Source organism: Etheostoma cragini, chromosome 17 (assembly GCF_013103735.1).
Source record: "Etheostoma cragini isolate CJK2018 chromosome 17, CSU_Ecrag_1.0, whole genome shotgun sequence".
Classification (NCBI taxonomy): Eukaryota; Metazoa; Chordata; class Actinopteri; order Perciformes; family Percidae; genus Etheostoma; species Etheostoma cragini.
Genome location: NC_048423.1, coordinates 10715676 through 10729921, shown reverse-complemented (window position 1 = coordinate 10729921; position 14246 = coordinate 10715676). Strand labels below are relative to the sequence as shown.

Below are 14246 nucleotides of genomic sequence, written 5' to 3'. Positions count from 1 at the left end.
TTAACCGAATTTAGAAAGGATTTCAACAGAGCTCTCCCGGATTGCGACCTACTCCGTCATCGCTCAAACCGGAAGTCCCGAAAGCTATTTTAACTTTAAAAACTTAAACAGAGTATATCTTGGATATAATTAACTGAAGTACAGAACTGAGTGCCAGCCATTTGCAATCATCCCTATATGTGGACCTTGTTTCCAATAAATTCATAGCGTACTTGTGAAGTGCATGTGACGTCCATCCAATTAAATGCAAAGCCCACTCATTAGAATATGTCTGGTCATTCCAGGGATTGGTGACAACCATCTTTTTAATGATTTGATCACAAGTTAAAAAATGTACATTGTTAAACATTGTGCTGTTCCCTCCGTAACAATGCTATTTGTCTCAATAAGATGAAAGTATTCTGTGTAATTGCAGTACCTCGGTTAAAATTCACATTTACAGCTGTCACTGAGACAAAGAGATTTATAGAACCTGCTTTAGATTTCAATGGAAAAGTAGTCTGTTACGTTCCCTGGCATTAGGTTCATAGGGCTGACAGGGTTGCATCCCCCTTTCATTGAACAGCCCTTATCTTAATGAGGAATCGCAACACACAGTGCTGTTGTAAAGTAACAATGATGGGGGAAGCAGCTAATGAGGCTATCATAGTGTCGGGAAAGAGCCATCTCTCCCTACAGGCCCCAGTGAACAGAACAGTCTCTACGGCAGACGTGGAGAGGCCGAAGACAGAGCTCACATTGATTGCATAGGTTCAAGAGGCAGAGCCGGTGATATGAAAGATGCCAAGACTCATCAGCCAAATTAGATCAAAGTGTAGAGTTTTGACCTGTCTGTGAGTCGATTGTTTGGTTATTTGTGGGAGTGCTTTTGTTGTGAGAAAGCAGCCGTGAGATTACGTTGTTTGTTTTCCCCAAAACCATGGGGAAATTTTTTACGTATTTGAGCTTGATTGATCAGGCGCAATGTGATGTTGCAACATTTCACTGGTGTATGTTTCCACTTTGTTGGATGAATTACTGCTGGGTGCATATGAGATTATTATTGTTATATGCTATGCAAAAAACAAATCAACTGCTTAAGATTGGTTATCTATTGAGAATTCATACAAAATGTCGGGTCTTGAGTTGGTAAAAGATAGGAAATAAATGTATAAAAGCAATTGCACTTCTTGTAGTGTTACTCATCCTTTAGGCTTCCTTTAATTCATACCATAAATCTGTTAAGGATTTGGAGTCCCCTCTCTGTTTGATTTATTGCCCTGTGGTAGTTTTCTGCTGTATGCATGACAAATCTTCAAACTTCCGCGGTGAGACTTTTGATTTGTTTTGCCCTCTGCACTGAAGTTTTCATTTTGGTAATTTGGGCATTTAGAAAGCTATACATTCATCCATCCATACATCTGAGTGACTGAAGTTAATGCATGCTGTATGTGTGGGGTTGCATGTTTACATTACATCTAGTTTTTTTCTTTTTCTTTTCTTTCTACCTGGCAGACTCTCACCCATCATGTCCACCTTCCATGTGTGTAAAGCGAGAGCCCCATGAGGCATCCTTTGCCCCCTTCACCCCCTCCTCTGTTGAAGACTCTACTCTAGCCGACATCTTGTCCCACCAGTCCAGCCTCTCTGTAGATGCCTCTACTTCCAGCTACCCTGCCCATGCCCACAGTCACTGCTACAGCCAGTATGCCAGCCAGCCTTTTATAGCAGGTACAACTTTATCCATAACGCCCTGTAGCCAGATCAAACTCCAATCAAGCCACTCTTTTTAGTCGATTTACCACTGTGTTCATTTTTAATAACTTTTAAAACCACCCCAAATTAAAGCGTCTGACTCTCACGTTGCAAAACCATCAATCCCATCATGCTTTGTGGCCCTTCTGTCATGCACACAGAAGCACTAACTGTTTGCTGCTCATTAACAGTGACTGCTCTCTCCCCCTCTCCACCCTGCATTTCTCCAGCTCTGACCCCTTGCTCGTCTCTCGGGTTAACAAAAGGCCTCCAGGTCCCTCCAGCCTTGGGACAGGCCCAAGGTCTGAGGGGCCAGAGGAGGCTTAAAGAGGAGGGTGCTAAAGCAGAGACATAGGGCTGATGCTGATTATGTCCCTGTCCTGTGTGCCCCTTTATCCAGCCAGACCCAATGCTGCCACTGTTAATTACAGGACTGAATGTAGAGCAGACAGAGCTCTCCTTGGCCCGATGTTCCTGTCAGTTTTAAAAGCTGCTTAGGACTTTGGTATATTAATGTTACAGCCCTATCAGTCTCTGATTGGAGCATTTAATAAAAGCAATTTAAGTAACTTTCCTCAATATAACATGGAAATTTCCCTGTGATATGGGCTGTTGACTTGTGCAGGGGTACACCTTTCACCCAATACATGCTCCAACTCCTTGCAACCCCAGACTGGTTAAGCAGTTCAGATAGACACCAATGGATGCAACTCTGCTATGCAACTTCGTGTAACATGCTGCACCATTTTACATGTGTGTGGACATTTTAAGCATTGTGAACTATTTTTCCTCAGAATTTTGCAAAATGAGCTTTCATACTATAAGTAATTAAATGGTGTGAGGCATTGTGACATCTTGCCATTGCATGGTACTCTCAGTGACTATATGCATACACTTCACTTTGGGGCATTTAGTGTGTTTCTTGTTCATGATGTGAATATCATGATTGCAGCACATAGAAAGAAATTATTTTACCTATGAAGTAGAAAAATTATGTTTTTATGCTTTACTAGCAAGTAAAGTTTTAGCATTTTACATTTTACATTCAGTTTCAACTTTTCTGTTTTTAAGCATCCATGTAGCCTAATAAATTTCCTCCTGTGTGCCTGCAGGTCGAGATATGGCCAGTACCACTTTACCTGGCTACCCGCCTCATGTCCCCCCCACAGGACAAGGAAGCTACCCCACCTCCACACTCGCTGGAATGGTTCCTGGTAGGTGGCACTACTCCCTTTTTACGATGCCATTAATTTGACTTTTACAGGTTTTATTTCCAGCAGGTAGTCCCCTTCAGTTGATCTTGTTGAGGCCACTTTAATTTAAACAAGTGGTAATGCTTTTCTGTAATGTATTTAACAGTATGCATGTAACACATAAAAAAAACACATTTGAGATACTGACGAAACTTTAAAGCAATGTTTTTGACTCAAAGGATTGAAACAAGCTTGTTATAGCTTTGTTAGACTGCGGTTAGCTCGTGGTTTGCGTCTGCAGTCGAGGACATTAGATGAACTTGATAGGCGATCACCACAATCAGTAGCCGTGTGATAGGACAGTTCCTCTCAGTTACACTCCAGCTCCCAGCGCTCATTACCCTTGCCGTGTCCACACAGCGCACTCTCACCAGCCTCGTCAATAAACACTGCTTTTGCTCCTCTCCTCGCCTCCCCGGACACCCAGGGCTGCCGACCGTATCTCTTTCCCCTCTACTTAACCTGCAGTTCAGGTTCACAGCAAACAGTTAAGGGTCAAAACACAGAGGCGTGGAGGGCCTGTAAATATTTAAATCACTATCTCTCTCAGGGATGAGCTCGAGTTGCACGACCAACAGTGGGGATGCTATAGCTGCCAGCGTGTGTAGATCTCTCTTCCAAACAACTGAAAACACAATTCCCTTTATTGCTCTGAGACATGTTCCTTTCACACTGACCAATAATCAAAGCAGGCGTGCAGTATTTACAAGTGAGCTCAGTGTGCATGAGGGTAACATTTTAACATGTACATGGAGGAAAAAGCTGATATCCGAAATTAAGAAAATTACTTATGCGTTATTGGTTTATATGCCACTGGAGAGTGCCCATGTATATACTCACTCTCACACAGCTACTTTTTTAATCCAGAGGTTGCAGTTTTTGTCATCTGGTAGTGAAAGATTTAGTGACTGGCACCAAACACTGTTAAAGCAAGGCCATTCTTCAGTAGCTTCATATAAAACCCAGCCTTTATAGTCTTGTAAAAGTAGGAAACCTGTGAACCCACAGTATGGCTCTCTGACATCCCGTCAGCGTCCTGTCCTTTCCACCACGACCTGCCCAGGGAGAAGCGAATAAGAGTTTCAGAGAACCTTATAGGGAGTTTTAAAGGGAAGCATCATTGCTTAAAAGCAGTAGAAAGTACACAAGTCCTAACTTTAAGAAAGAATAGAGGAAATCCTAAAGACTAACAGAGGATTAATAAAACAATCAATTCACCTGAAGGGACTGTGGAGGCAATCTATACAAGCAGCCAGGATGAACTGCAGAAACATTATTTTGACAAGAGACAAGATTGCAAGATTGTAATGTAACCATAATGTGACTTGTGGAAAGGGCAATTTTTTTTTTTTTTACAAAAGCTGTCAGTCATTTCAGTTTGTTAGCTTTTTGCTAATGTATGTTTTTATTGATTTGTTCTCTAGGAGGGGACTTTTCTGGAAACCCTTACTCTCATCCACAATACACCACTTACAACGAAGCATGGCGGTTCAGCAATCCAGCATTACTAAGTAAGCAACTTTCTCTTATGTATTTAAAATGTTTAAACATACTGTAACAACAATAATCATGTTAAACAAAATAATAAAAAATCTCCTGACACCATGTATCTTTGGAGTTTTACACACGTCTTACATGATGTTTGACCTCGTGGTTTCCAACGGCTCGTTCTTCTGTTAACTTTCAGGTTCCCCTTATTATTATAGTGCCGCGTCCCGTGGCTCCGCACCTCCCACTGCTGCCACTGCCTACGACCGCCACTAGTTACTATGGAGACCAGTTCAAACTGCAGGGCCAGGGCTTTGGCCTCCGTATTGTCCCTGTCTAAGAAACACTGAGGTCAAAGGGAAGCAAGGTGGAATCCTAAAGGAAACCCGGGATGTTATGTGATGTGGAGAAAAGGATCGTCGAGTTCGACGCCGGGTGCATCTAGCCCAGCTTCAGCGTCACAGACTTTGGGTCAAAGGGGCCCTCGGGCGTTCAGAACTCCCCCATCATGCCCTCAATCTCTCACAGGCCCGAACATTTCCAGAATGACTTTAAGAGATTATATAAATATATATATATATATATTATATATATATTATAAAAATATAAAATGAAGAAAAACAGTGTGAAGAATACCATGTGGAAAACAATGTTGTGGGGTTTTATTTTTGTTTCTTTGTTGCTGTTGTTGTTATTTTATTCATGGATCCTCACATTGCTTTTATGTGATGAAATGCAGTATTGGTCCAGGGGAGATGACAATGGTCCCATAGCTTGATGATGCAGCGATGTGAACCAGTGTTATAAGGAATCTTTGACACTTAACGAGATTGTGGCTCCAACTGCTTTACTCTGGTGATTTGACTATGTCTTCTGTCCCACGTACACTATCAGAGAAAAACAGCATGTCCTGCGTTTACTGACCCTACATAAACCAATGGCAACATCACAATTCCTGTAGCAAACAATCAGATGTAAAAATTTAAATCATTTTGCAAAGTATTAAAAACATGGTGACCACAAAATGGCCTCGCCACAATTTCAAATACTTTAAATAATTTTTTTCTGTCACTATTTCTAAATGTAAAAAGGTTATCAAAGATTCTTTCAGAGTAATCGTCACAATTCCCTAATTTCCAAGTCATGTCCATGTCCACACATGATCATCCTTTGCTCTTTTTTTGCACTATAACCTCAGCTTAGTTAATTTATTTGGTACATTCGCTTTGGTAAATTCATTTTAATTAACCTAACAATTTTAGGCATACGTTGATACTTTATGTTGGAAAGTGTAGGTGTTAAAGCAGACAGGCAGACAGACAAGCTTTTGTGTAAACATCCTTTTCTGAGTGAAAGTGATGCTTTGGAGTTTCGGAGGAGTTTGTAAGCCATAGCCCTATGGCTACATGGACATATTCTATTCTCCTGGGTTATAATCCATTCAGCTACTTAGTCATACCACTAGATGCCTACACAGTTTAGAAAGCTGTATGCAGTTGGGCTAACCAACTGTAAATTAGCTTCAACAATTGCCTTACAAACCTGTTTTTTTTTACGTAAATTCATGCCTGTTCAAAAAACATTAATTGCCTTTGCAAACACATTTTCACCTCCCTCCTTGATTTATGTTCTACTCTCCATTGGGACTGAAAGGAAATACTGATTCAGTTTGCTTTTTGGAAAAATATTTTGTGAATGTACTTTTAACTACATTTGCCAAAGACTTAGTTTGATATTTAATATTTTATTTACAGTATATGTATGCATAAATAAATCAGTATTATCTTTTAAATAAGTAGTCAACACTGAACATGTATGTCGTAACTTAACAGGCGAACAACATGATGCATATGACTGTAATGAAAAAGTTGAAATTCAATGACTCAATACTCCATCGGTTGCAACAAAATGCTGCTTTGTAGAATGATATGTGAATAACGTGAAGACAATTCTTCTCTGTAAATATTATCACACACACCCTTCCAGGATCACACTAATGTACTGGCTCCCTTTGTAGATATACAGACTGAAAAAACATGCATTACATTTGTGTGTTAATGTAATGTTGTGCTACGAGAAAAAGCACAACTACTGTATAACCTGTGGCTACATATACTGTAGTAGCAGGTTTCAGATGCTAACATCACATAGATTGTCTTTGTCATTTTATTTTGTTTTCATGATAATGTCATGATAATGTTTTATGTCACTATGCAATGAGTTAAATGGCTTTCTGTATCATACTTTGTTGTTGGGCTCAGATTAAGTAATCCCCATGGAGAAAAGCATAAAAGTTAACAAGTTAAAAGACTTCTGGTGTGAAATGGTTTCTTTCTCGTTTCACTTTTGCTCCACCAATCCCCTTAAATAAATGCGATCAAACTGAAGTCCTTGGTAACAATCAAAGATATTGTCCTGTTTGCTGTTAGTAGATGTTGTGATCATTATGTTAATCCAAATTACAGTCATCTGTGCCTCCATGTATAGAAACACATCCACACTTATTACCTGTCACCCATCTCTCCTCCCTCCCTCCACTCTCTCTACCAATACAACACTTTAGGGCACGGCATCCAAGATGAAATTGACTTTAATTCCACACAAGTAAATACATCATCTGGTACAGGGTCAGCTGCTGTTGCTGAGGGCACTGGATAAAAAAGAAACAGACTGTGTCCCTGCTCTTCTGGAGAAGCTATCCTCTACAAATTGCACTTGGGATTTGCCTATTTCTGTCTACGTGTAGCTCGACATATCTGAAAATGAAAAAAATTGGCGCAGAGTGCAAGCCACCGTCATTCAGGCAGTCTTTGCTTTAGGAAGCGGAGCACCTCTGAAGGAATGGGTCTTCTGCTGTTGTAAAGATGATACAGGAGATGTGTCACGGACCTAAAAAGGATTTCTGGTGAAAATCTATACAGAAAGCCTTGTGGCCTCAATCATTGTTCTGTTTCAGTTCTGTTCCAATTATTTTTGTGCACATGAGAAATAAATTCTTTTATATGTCAGTCGTTGACTCGGTGTCCCCTCCTTATTAACCCCATAAGAAAATGATTCAGAGTTCAAGGTTCCCGGAGAGTGTTCCTGCTGCTGTTATACTGATGTTTGGTTTTATGAACAGTCATGACTACAGAAGGCACTCATATGGGTTACAGATCTCAAATATGAGAGACAGGAAAGGTGCAGAACATGTTGTTGTGTAGATCAGTGTATATGTGAAGAAATCATATACATTATGATCACTGTGGAAATTAAGCTACAATAAAAGGAGCACTTGCATTATTTCAACATGTGTGTTTGTGTGTGTGTGTGTGTGTATGTGTGTGTGTGTGTGTGTGTGTGTGTGTGTGGACAGCAGGACCGTTGGGAAGGCAGGAAAGCCTTGCCCCGGCTTCTGACTCCAGTATATTTAATGATGCATTGGTTTCATCCTGCCATACCACACTGCAGATGCCTCACCTCCTCTCTGCACTCTCTACCCTGAAACACACAGTTGTTGTAATTCAATTTCCCTGCTTCCTCTGCCCATTGTTTATTTCATGGATCCCCTGTGAAGCATCAAAAGCTGCTGTTTCTGTCAGCCCCCTAACTGTCCTATGTGTTTGTCATTCAGTGCTTGTTAAAAGATAAAACACACATACACACACACTAACACTCCTTCCTCTCCCAGCTGAGAATTCCCAGTGGTAAAATTATTCCATTTAGATGGGAACTTTTTTGTCACTACCCTGTCTAAATTGGCATATCTGGCTCTCTCGTAGAAACCAATAAACTGTGAACCCGGATGCATCTGTCAGTCAAGCTCATCTTTACTTTAGCAGGCCAGATGACAACAACAGGAGAAGAGACACACACCAGCAGAATGGGGCATGCTTATTGGCTCTCATCAGTTAGGCATTACGAAAAGCACCTGTCATCCTGAGGGCTTCTCAAACTCCACACAGAGAGGCCCTACTACGGGGGCCAATGGGCCTCGTGCAAGATTTACTCAAACACTTCACCCTCATTGTCAACTTGGCTTGGTGATGCCCTACAGCAAGGCCTCTTTGGCAAGATTCATGCCTGTCACTGATAATATATACAGGGAAAAAAGCTTACTGTAAAGCTGGTAGATGAACACAGTCTGAAGCAATTTCTTGCAAAGTTAAAGTTTTATGCAGACATCAACTTATTACACATATATATATATAAATATGTATTTAAATTCAATTATTTTTAAGTTAAGCATCTGAAAAAAGATTCGTGCTCTACTTGAGTATTTCACTTTTATAATATTCAAATCCATCCATTGCATTTATCTGACAGATGTTTTTCATCAAGAATTGTGATTAAAAACAAATTATAGGCCTTAAAACAACTGTAAGCAGGGTCCCTTGCCACAGGTTTTAGATATCTATAAGTTGTTAGCAGTCAAACCAAAGAGACATTCCCCCTTAATTTGCAAATGTTTTCATTTACGTCAATCACTCAAGACACAAAGAGGTCGAATTATCCAATATTATGCAAAAAGAAAAGATAATTAAGATAATTAAGATAATTTGTTTATTAGTCCCCAATGGGGAAATTACTGCACTACACTCTGTGTACACACTTTTTGTTAAAAGATTACAGAAGAAACCCCAAAATTGATAGAAATTTTTGCAGCAGAACTTTGATTGCTCTTCTTTCCCAGATTTGTCTTGTGACCCAACCACTGGACTAAACCAAATAGTATATAAAGCAGTTAAAAAATAGCTGCACCTGGACGAGCCACAACAGTAAAAATGCTGCTAGCATTGATGCATTAATAATAACAATCAACAATGTAATGTATGATTATTTCTCAGCCACAGGGACCTTTTACTTTAACATTTAAGTAAATGTTGGTGATGATTCTTATTTATTTAATTGGGGTATTTGTATTTGTGATGGAGTGTTTCTAAAATGTTGAATTACAATTCTCACCAGTCCTCAACAGGGCATTTCCTCTGAAAAGAATAAACAGTGGCAAAGTACAGTGAAAACACCTAGAAGTCAATACACACAGATTTTTCTTTGTGTTAACATCCACAAGATGACCTGGTATTGTTCAGAGACGAGGAGCGATGGTGGTCTAGCAGTGACATCCTGTCATCTGCCTGCATGGGAGCCTGTCATCAGCCTCATCATGTGGCTGTCATAGTTGATGCTTGTGAGGGGAGAGGCCAACCCTGCTGTGTCAATCAACGAGCCCTCATTAGAAGAGGCTTTAATTAGTGGCTGCACGGGTGCAGTATTGTTCACAATGCCGCCTTCGTTAACTCTGTTAATCCCAAATGGATTTAGGTTGAGATGAGGCAGCACTACAACGGCCCAGAGGTTTAATGTGAAGCTACGTGTGTTAAAAGTGAAAGAGTTTTTTCTTAAGTCAGTTATATAATGAAAGTAAATATGTCTTCAATAGTCTTGAAGTGTCCCTGAAGATGCAACTGTACGTTTAAACATTAAAATAAAGGTTTGTGAAAATGTCATGGGGAACTAAATCGTTATTTCATACTAAGATTATTTCAGCATGGCAGGGGGAGTCAGAGAGTCCAGCCTGGTCTCTGATGTTCCCAATACTGACAGAACGATTATTATGAGGTTATTTTCATTGTTGGCGGGTGAGACCATCCAGGCGACAAGAACATGACTTTGTGATGTTTGTAATGAGTGAGCATTGATTGACTCAACACAGCCTAAAGAGGTTTCCTCCATGTTCAAGCTCAAAGGATGCTTGGGCTCTGTGTGTTTCTGGTACTGTAGCATAGTTCGCAATTAGAATAATGAACAGCTCAAGAGCTGTCTGGAGAAATGCAATTGCTGTGTTTCTCAACCCAGGCCTCATCTGCCAACTATATGCTGTTATACCATTCCCGTCCCAGTTAAATCAGTCAGCAGTGCAAAGCCATTTCCCTTCAGGAGCTAAATTATCGTTTTGAATGGCCATTGTGTGACACATAATGTAATTATGCACTAAATATGCCTAGCTACCTGATTATGTCACTCTCCAAAAGGGCTGAGGAGCTGAGGGGCAAGAGTTGGTGTCTGTGTGTGCAAATCAAGTGGTGGGGAGGGATTTTAAGTTGGGGAGAAACTGTGTGGGGGTGTAACAAAAGGCCAAAATGTGTAAAATGGGGTAGCACTGACCTGCATGCCCCCTTCAATCGCAGAGGGGGTCTTCTGTCTGACAGAGGCACAGCCTGGGGGTGGGGGTCCATTTGTTTGAGTCCTAACTGTTTTGGTAAAACATCACAACATGAGCATCCAGCTTTCTGCAACTCCAGTAGGACAGAGCAAGAAGAAGAAACAAGGCAAAGAGGGGAGAATAAAAGTGGGAGGCCAGAATCACCAACCCCCACCACCTCTGACTGGCTCCCCACACCGCTTCAACCCCCAACACACACACACACACACACACACACGCACACACACATTCTCCGACGCCACGACCCCTCCCCTACCCAACACCCAGTCACTGTCAGACCAAACTCATGATGAATTGCCCTGTCAACAGAATTCATTCAGGGACCAATTAATTCAGCAGAAATGAACTAGAGCCATCAGTCGCTGAAAAACTCAGTGCAAAGAGAGCAAAGTAGCCCCACTTCAGGAAACAAGGAAGCAAGGGAGGGAACGAGGGAGAGAGGGGTGAGTCTAGTGGAGATGAGAGGGCAAGTAAAAGAGAGAGGGCGAAAGAAAAGGAGAGGGAGAGAGAGCGTGGTGGAAGTTAGTCTGACAGAAATTGGTCATTTAATGCTTTAGCGCACTGGAGACAGCCCCTGTCATAGACGAAGGCATGGCAGGGGCTCCCCTGGTATTTTATTTATTAATTATCCTATGCAGCAAGGGGCCTTTAACTGTCTCAGTCCAGCCCCATCAGCCCGACTCCCTGTCATTTTCTCTCCACAAACAGATCCTTTAACACCACGCTCCAGGTTAATGGAGACAAAGCCAATATCCAACCAACCTTGCCATCTCCCTCAAATACAGTATTCATCTGTACCTTATCCAGGTAATTATGTCTCAGACGATCTCCTAAATATGTCGTTGGGATGCTAATAAACCACTTTAGAGCTGGCGTGCAGAACACATCTGACCTTTGGATCTCACTGATTCCTGGTGGCTACGCCTCCCAAGGAGGGCAGCAATTATTTACACCTTATTGGAACTGCATGTCATTTGGAATCAACACAGTTCCAAATAATTTAATGATGGCCGCATGTTATTATTTAGGATATAAGAGAGACAAACTCATGCTTATTTCCTCATAATTGGCTGTTGATATGTAACATGATTAAATGTGAAATCTTTGTTGATAAAAAGAATGCTTTGCAAAGTAGAGCTACCTGTTGTGGAGGATTTCAATCAGAAATAGGTGTTACCTTAAATGCTCAATGTCTGTTTCCTTAGCAGTGTTGACAAAATTCAACAGAACCGTGCTTGCCAGAAGCTGTTTTGTTGGCGATGACAAATTAGTACTGTGAAGGGCGATATCAACACCAGCTAATTAAGGTGTCGTGTGATTTTGGGCTCCAGATCAAGAATCTGCTGATACATCCCACGGGTGATTATGATGTCCATATGGTCAACGTACAGCGTGCTACACAGGGAAACACAATCAGCCCTCTGTGGCGCTGGCTTTGCCAAAAGTTTGATCTTGTCTTTTGTGGCGGTGTTGGGTGGTGTTTATCAAGGCTCTGAATTATTAACGCCATCTTTTCTGTAAGCCCAGGATCCTCTAGTGGAAAACATGGGATGAGGGGCAGCTGGGAGGCTGCCCGCAACTGGCTGTCCATCTTCTCTGACATCAGGAAGTGAAATTCAACGCTGTTTCCACTGTCGTTCATTGATGGGTTTGTGTACCTTGGATGCCCCCTTCTTAGTGTCACCTTAGGAATTATCACACCTTATGCAACACAAAGGTAATTTTAGTAAAGGTGTTGTTGTTATATATGTGTATTGAAATCTTGACAATCATTAAAACTATAAGTATGCCTTAACTGTTACATTAATCGTACAGTTGTTGTGGCCAAGTGATGAGTAATTACTCCAAGGACTCCGGGGGATAATAAACTCAACTGTCTCTCTCTCTCTCTCTCTCTCTCTCTCTCTCTCTCTCTCTCTCTCTCTCTCTTTCTTTCTCTCATTCCTCTCAATTCAGTCCTTTACTGTAGTGCTAAGCACAGTGAAAATACACCTAATAGACAACACTGGCATACAAGCCAAGTGAACCTGACAAATGGAACAGAAACGCTAACAGAGAAGAAAGAGGTGCTTAGGCCAACTGTCAAAGGTAAAGTGCTTTCCTGATTTCTGTTTATTCACCATTCTTGAAACTTGACTTGTTTTCCTGCAGCTTACTGAAGAGACTCTGTCTGTGAGTCAGCTGGCTGTCAGCGTGTTTCTTCGGCAAACACGTTCATGTAGCATCACATTTCTAAGGTGAAAAAGTGCACAATTTACAGGTTTTGAGAGCACGATAGCACGGTCAACTAAATTAACTGAAAAGGATATCATGTTTAGAATTAGAAGTGTGGAAGGACAGGAGTGAGACCTAAAGAAAGGCACTGCATATGAACAGAGAGGAGATGTGCTGTAGAATATAATTAATTAAATGAGACTAATTAGGAACATGAGAGCAGGTGCCAGGCTATGCGCTGACAGGGAAGACAGCGAGACAACATGCCAGTACAAAAAAAAGAAAAGCACAGCCAGCCACACACCCACACACACACACACACACACACGTGTGCAAGTGCACAACAAAACACACATTCAGATATGCACACAAACACACAGCTGCAGTTATGAGGGTGTATTGTGACAGGCACGGGGACAAAACAACTTTCTGCGTTTTGTCATGTGAAACCCCGCAGGAATACTCCTGACAGGAAGCAGAGACCCAGGCACCGTGGGGGTCTCTTGCCTTTGTCTAGCACACATTCTCTTTATTATTTTGTTCTGCAATGGTGGAAAGAAGTTTGCACTAGCCAAAGATTTCTCTCCCCTAATTATTTCAGAACTTGCTCTTGACTGCAAGTAGTGTAAATTCACAGACTCTTTTAAAGCTCCTCATTGCTGCTGCAACAGGGTACGTTCAAAAAGATTAATTTAAATATAATATGGTAGACAGTTATTGAAAGAAAATCAACATTTCGTGTAGTGATAAATACTTCCAAGTTGAATACATTGAAAACGTTTGTATGGTTATTTTGCTAATCAAACTGAATGGGGACAAAAGACACAGAAGGCATTTTTAAAAGGTCTTTGTATTTATCACTGCACAGATCAAGACGTTATTTTACATTAACGTGAGCAAACACTGTGAACAGTGTAAGCGAAAAACATCCTCAATCATTTATTAATTTTTAGCCGGGGTCTTAAACCAAGTGCAAAAGCTATAGATGTGGCAGTAATCATATTGTTACATGCCAAAACAATTAAGTTGTACTATCGTTATGAATCTACTGTTTATACAAAATGATACAATAATTTGTGTTTTATCCAACTGGGGATACAACAAAGTAGAGCTGAAACAATTATATGTTTGACAGAATATTAATTAGAAGATATTTCAATGAAGAAAAGCCAGCTAATAATGCCAAATATCTGCTTGTGCCAGCTTTTTGAATGTGTTTCTTTGAATTTAATATAATTGTAAATCAAATCTCTTTGGATTTGGAACTTTTGGTTGGACTAAAGAAGACATCACCTTGGAATCACAATCAGAAGTTGTAATCAGGATTTTTTTTCTCTAGTTTGGAGATTTCA

General features: G+C 40.8%; 1 protein-coding gene across 8 annotated transcripts in view; it reads left to right on the top strand.

Annotated features, from left to right (window-relative positions):
• The window catches only part of pax2a (paired box 2a), a 29204-nt gene extending 21840 nt beyond the window's left edge, over positions 1 to 7364 (top strand). For 3 of the 8 annotated variants that reach the window (XM_034898657.1, XM_034898656.1, XM_034898664.1), the window contains 4 exons: positions 1495 to 1710; positions 2847 to 2948; positions 4412 to 4498; positions 4694 to 7364. In XM_034898657.1, coding sequence (XP_034754548.1) covers positions 1495 to 1710; positions 2847 to 2948; positions 4412 to 4498; positions 4694 to 4815 — 527 coding nt within the window. In that variant the 3' untranslated portion in view covers positions 4816 to 7364. Of the gene's footprint in view, positions 1 to 1494; positions 1711 to 2846; positions 2949 to 4411; positions 4499 to 4674 lie in introns of all 8 variants that reach the window. The other 5 variants (XM_034898660.1, XM_034898659.1, XM_034898663.1 and 2 more) reach the window with 3 other exon arrangements.
• Positions 7365 to 14246: the final 6882 nt, after the last annotated feature.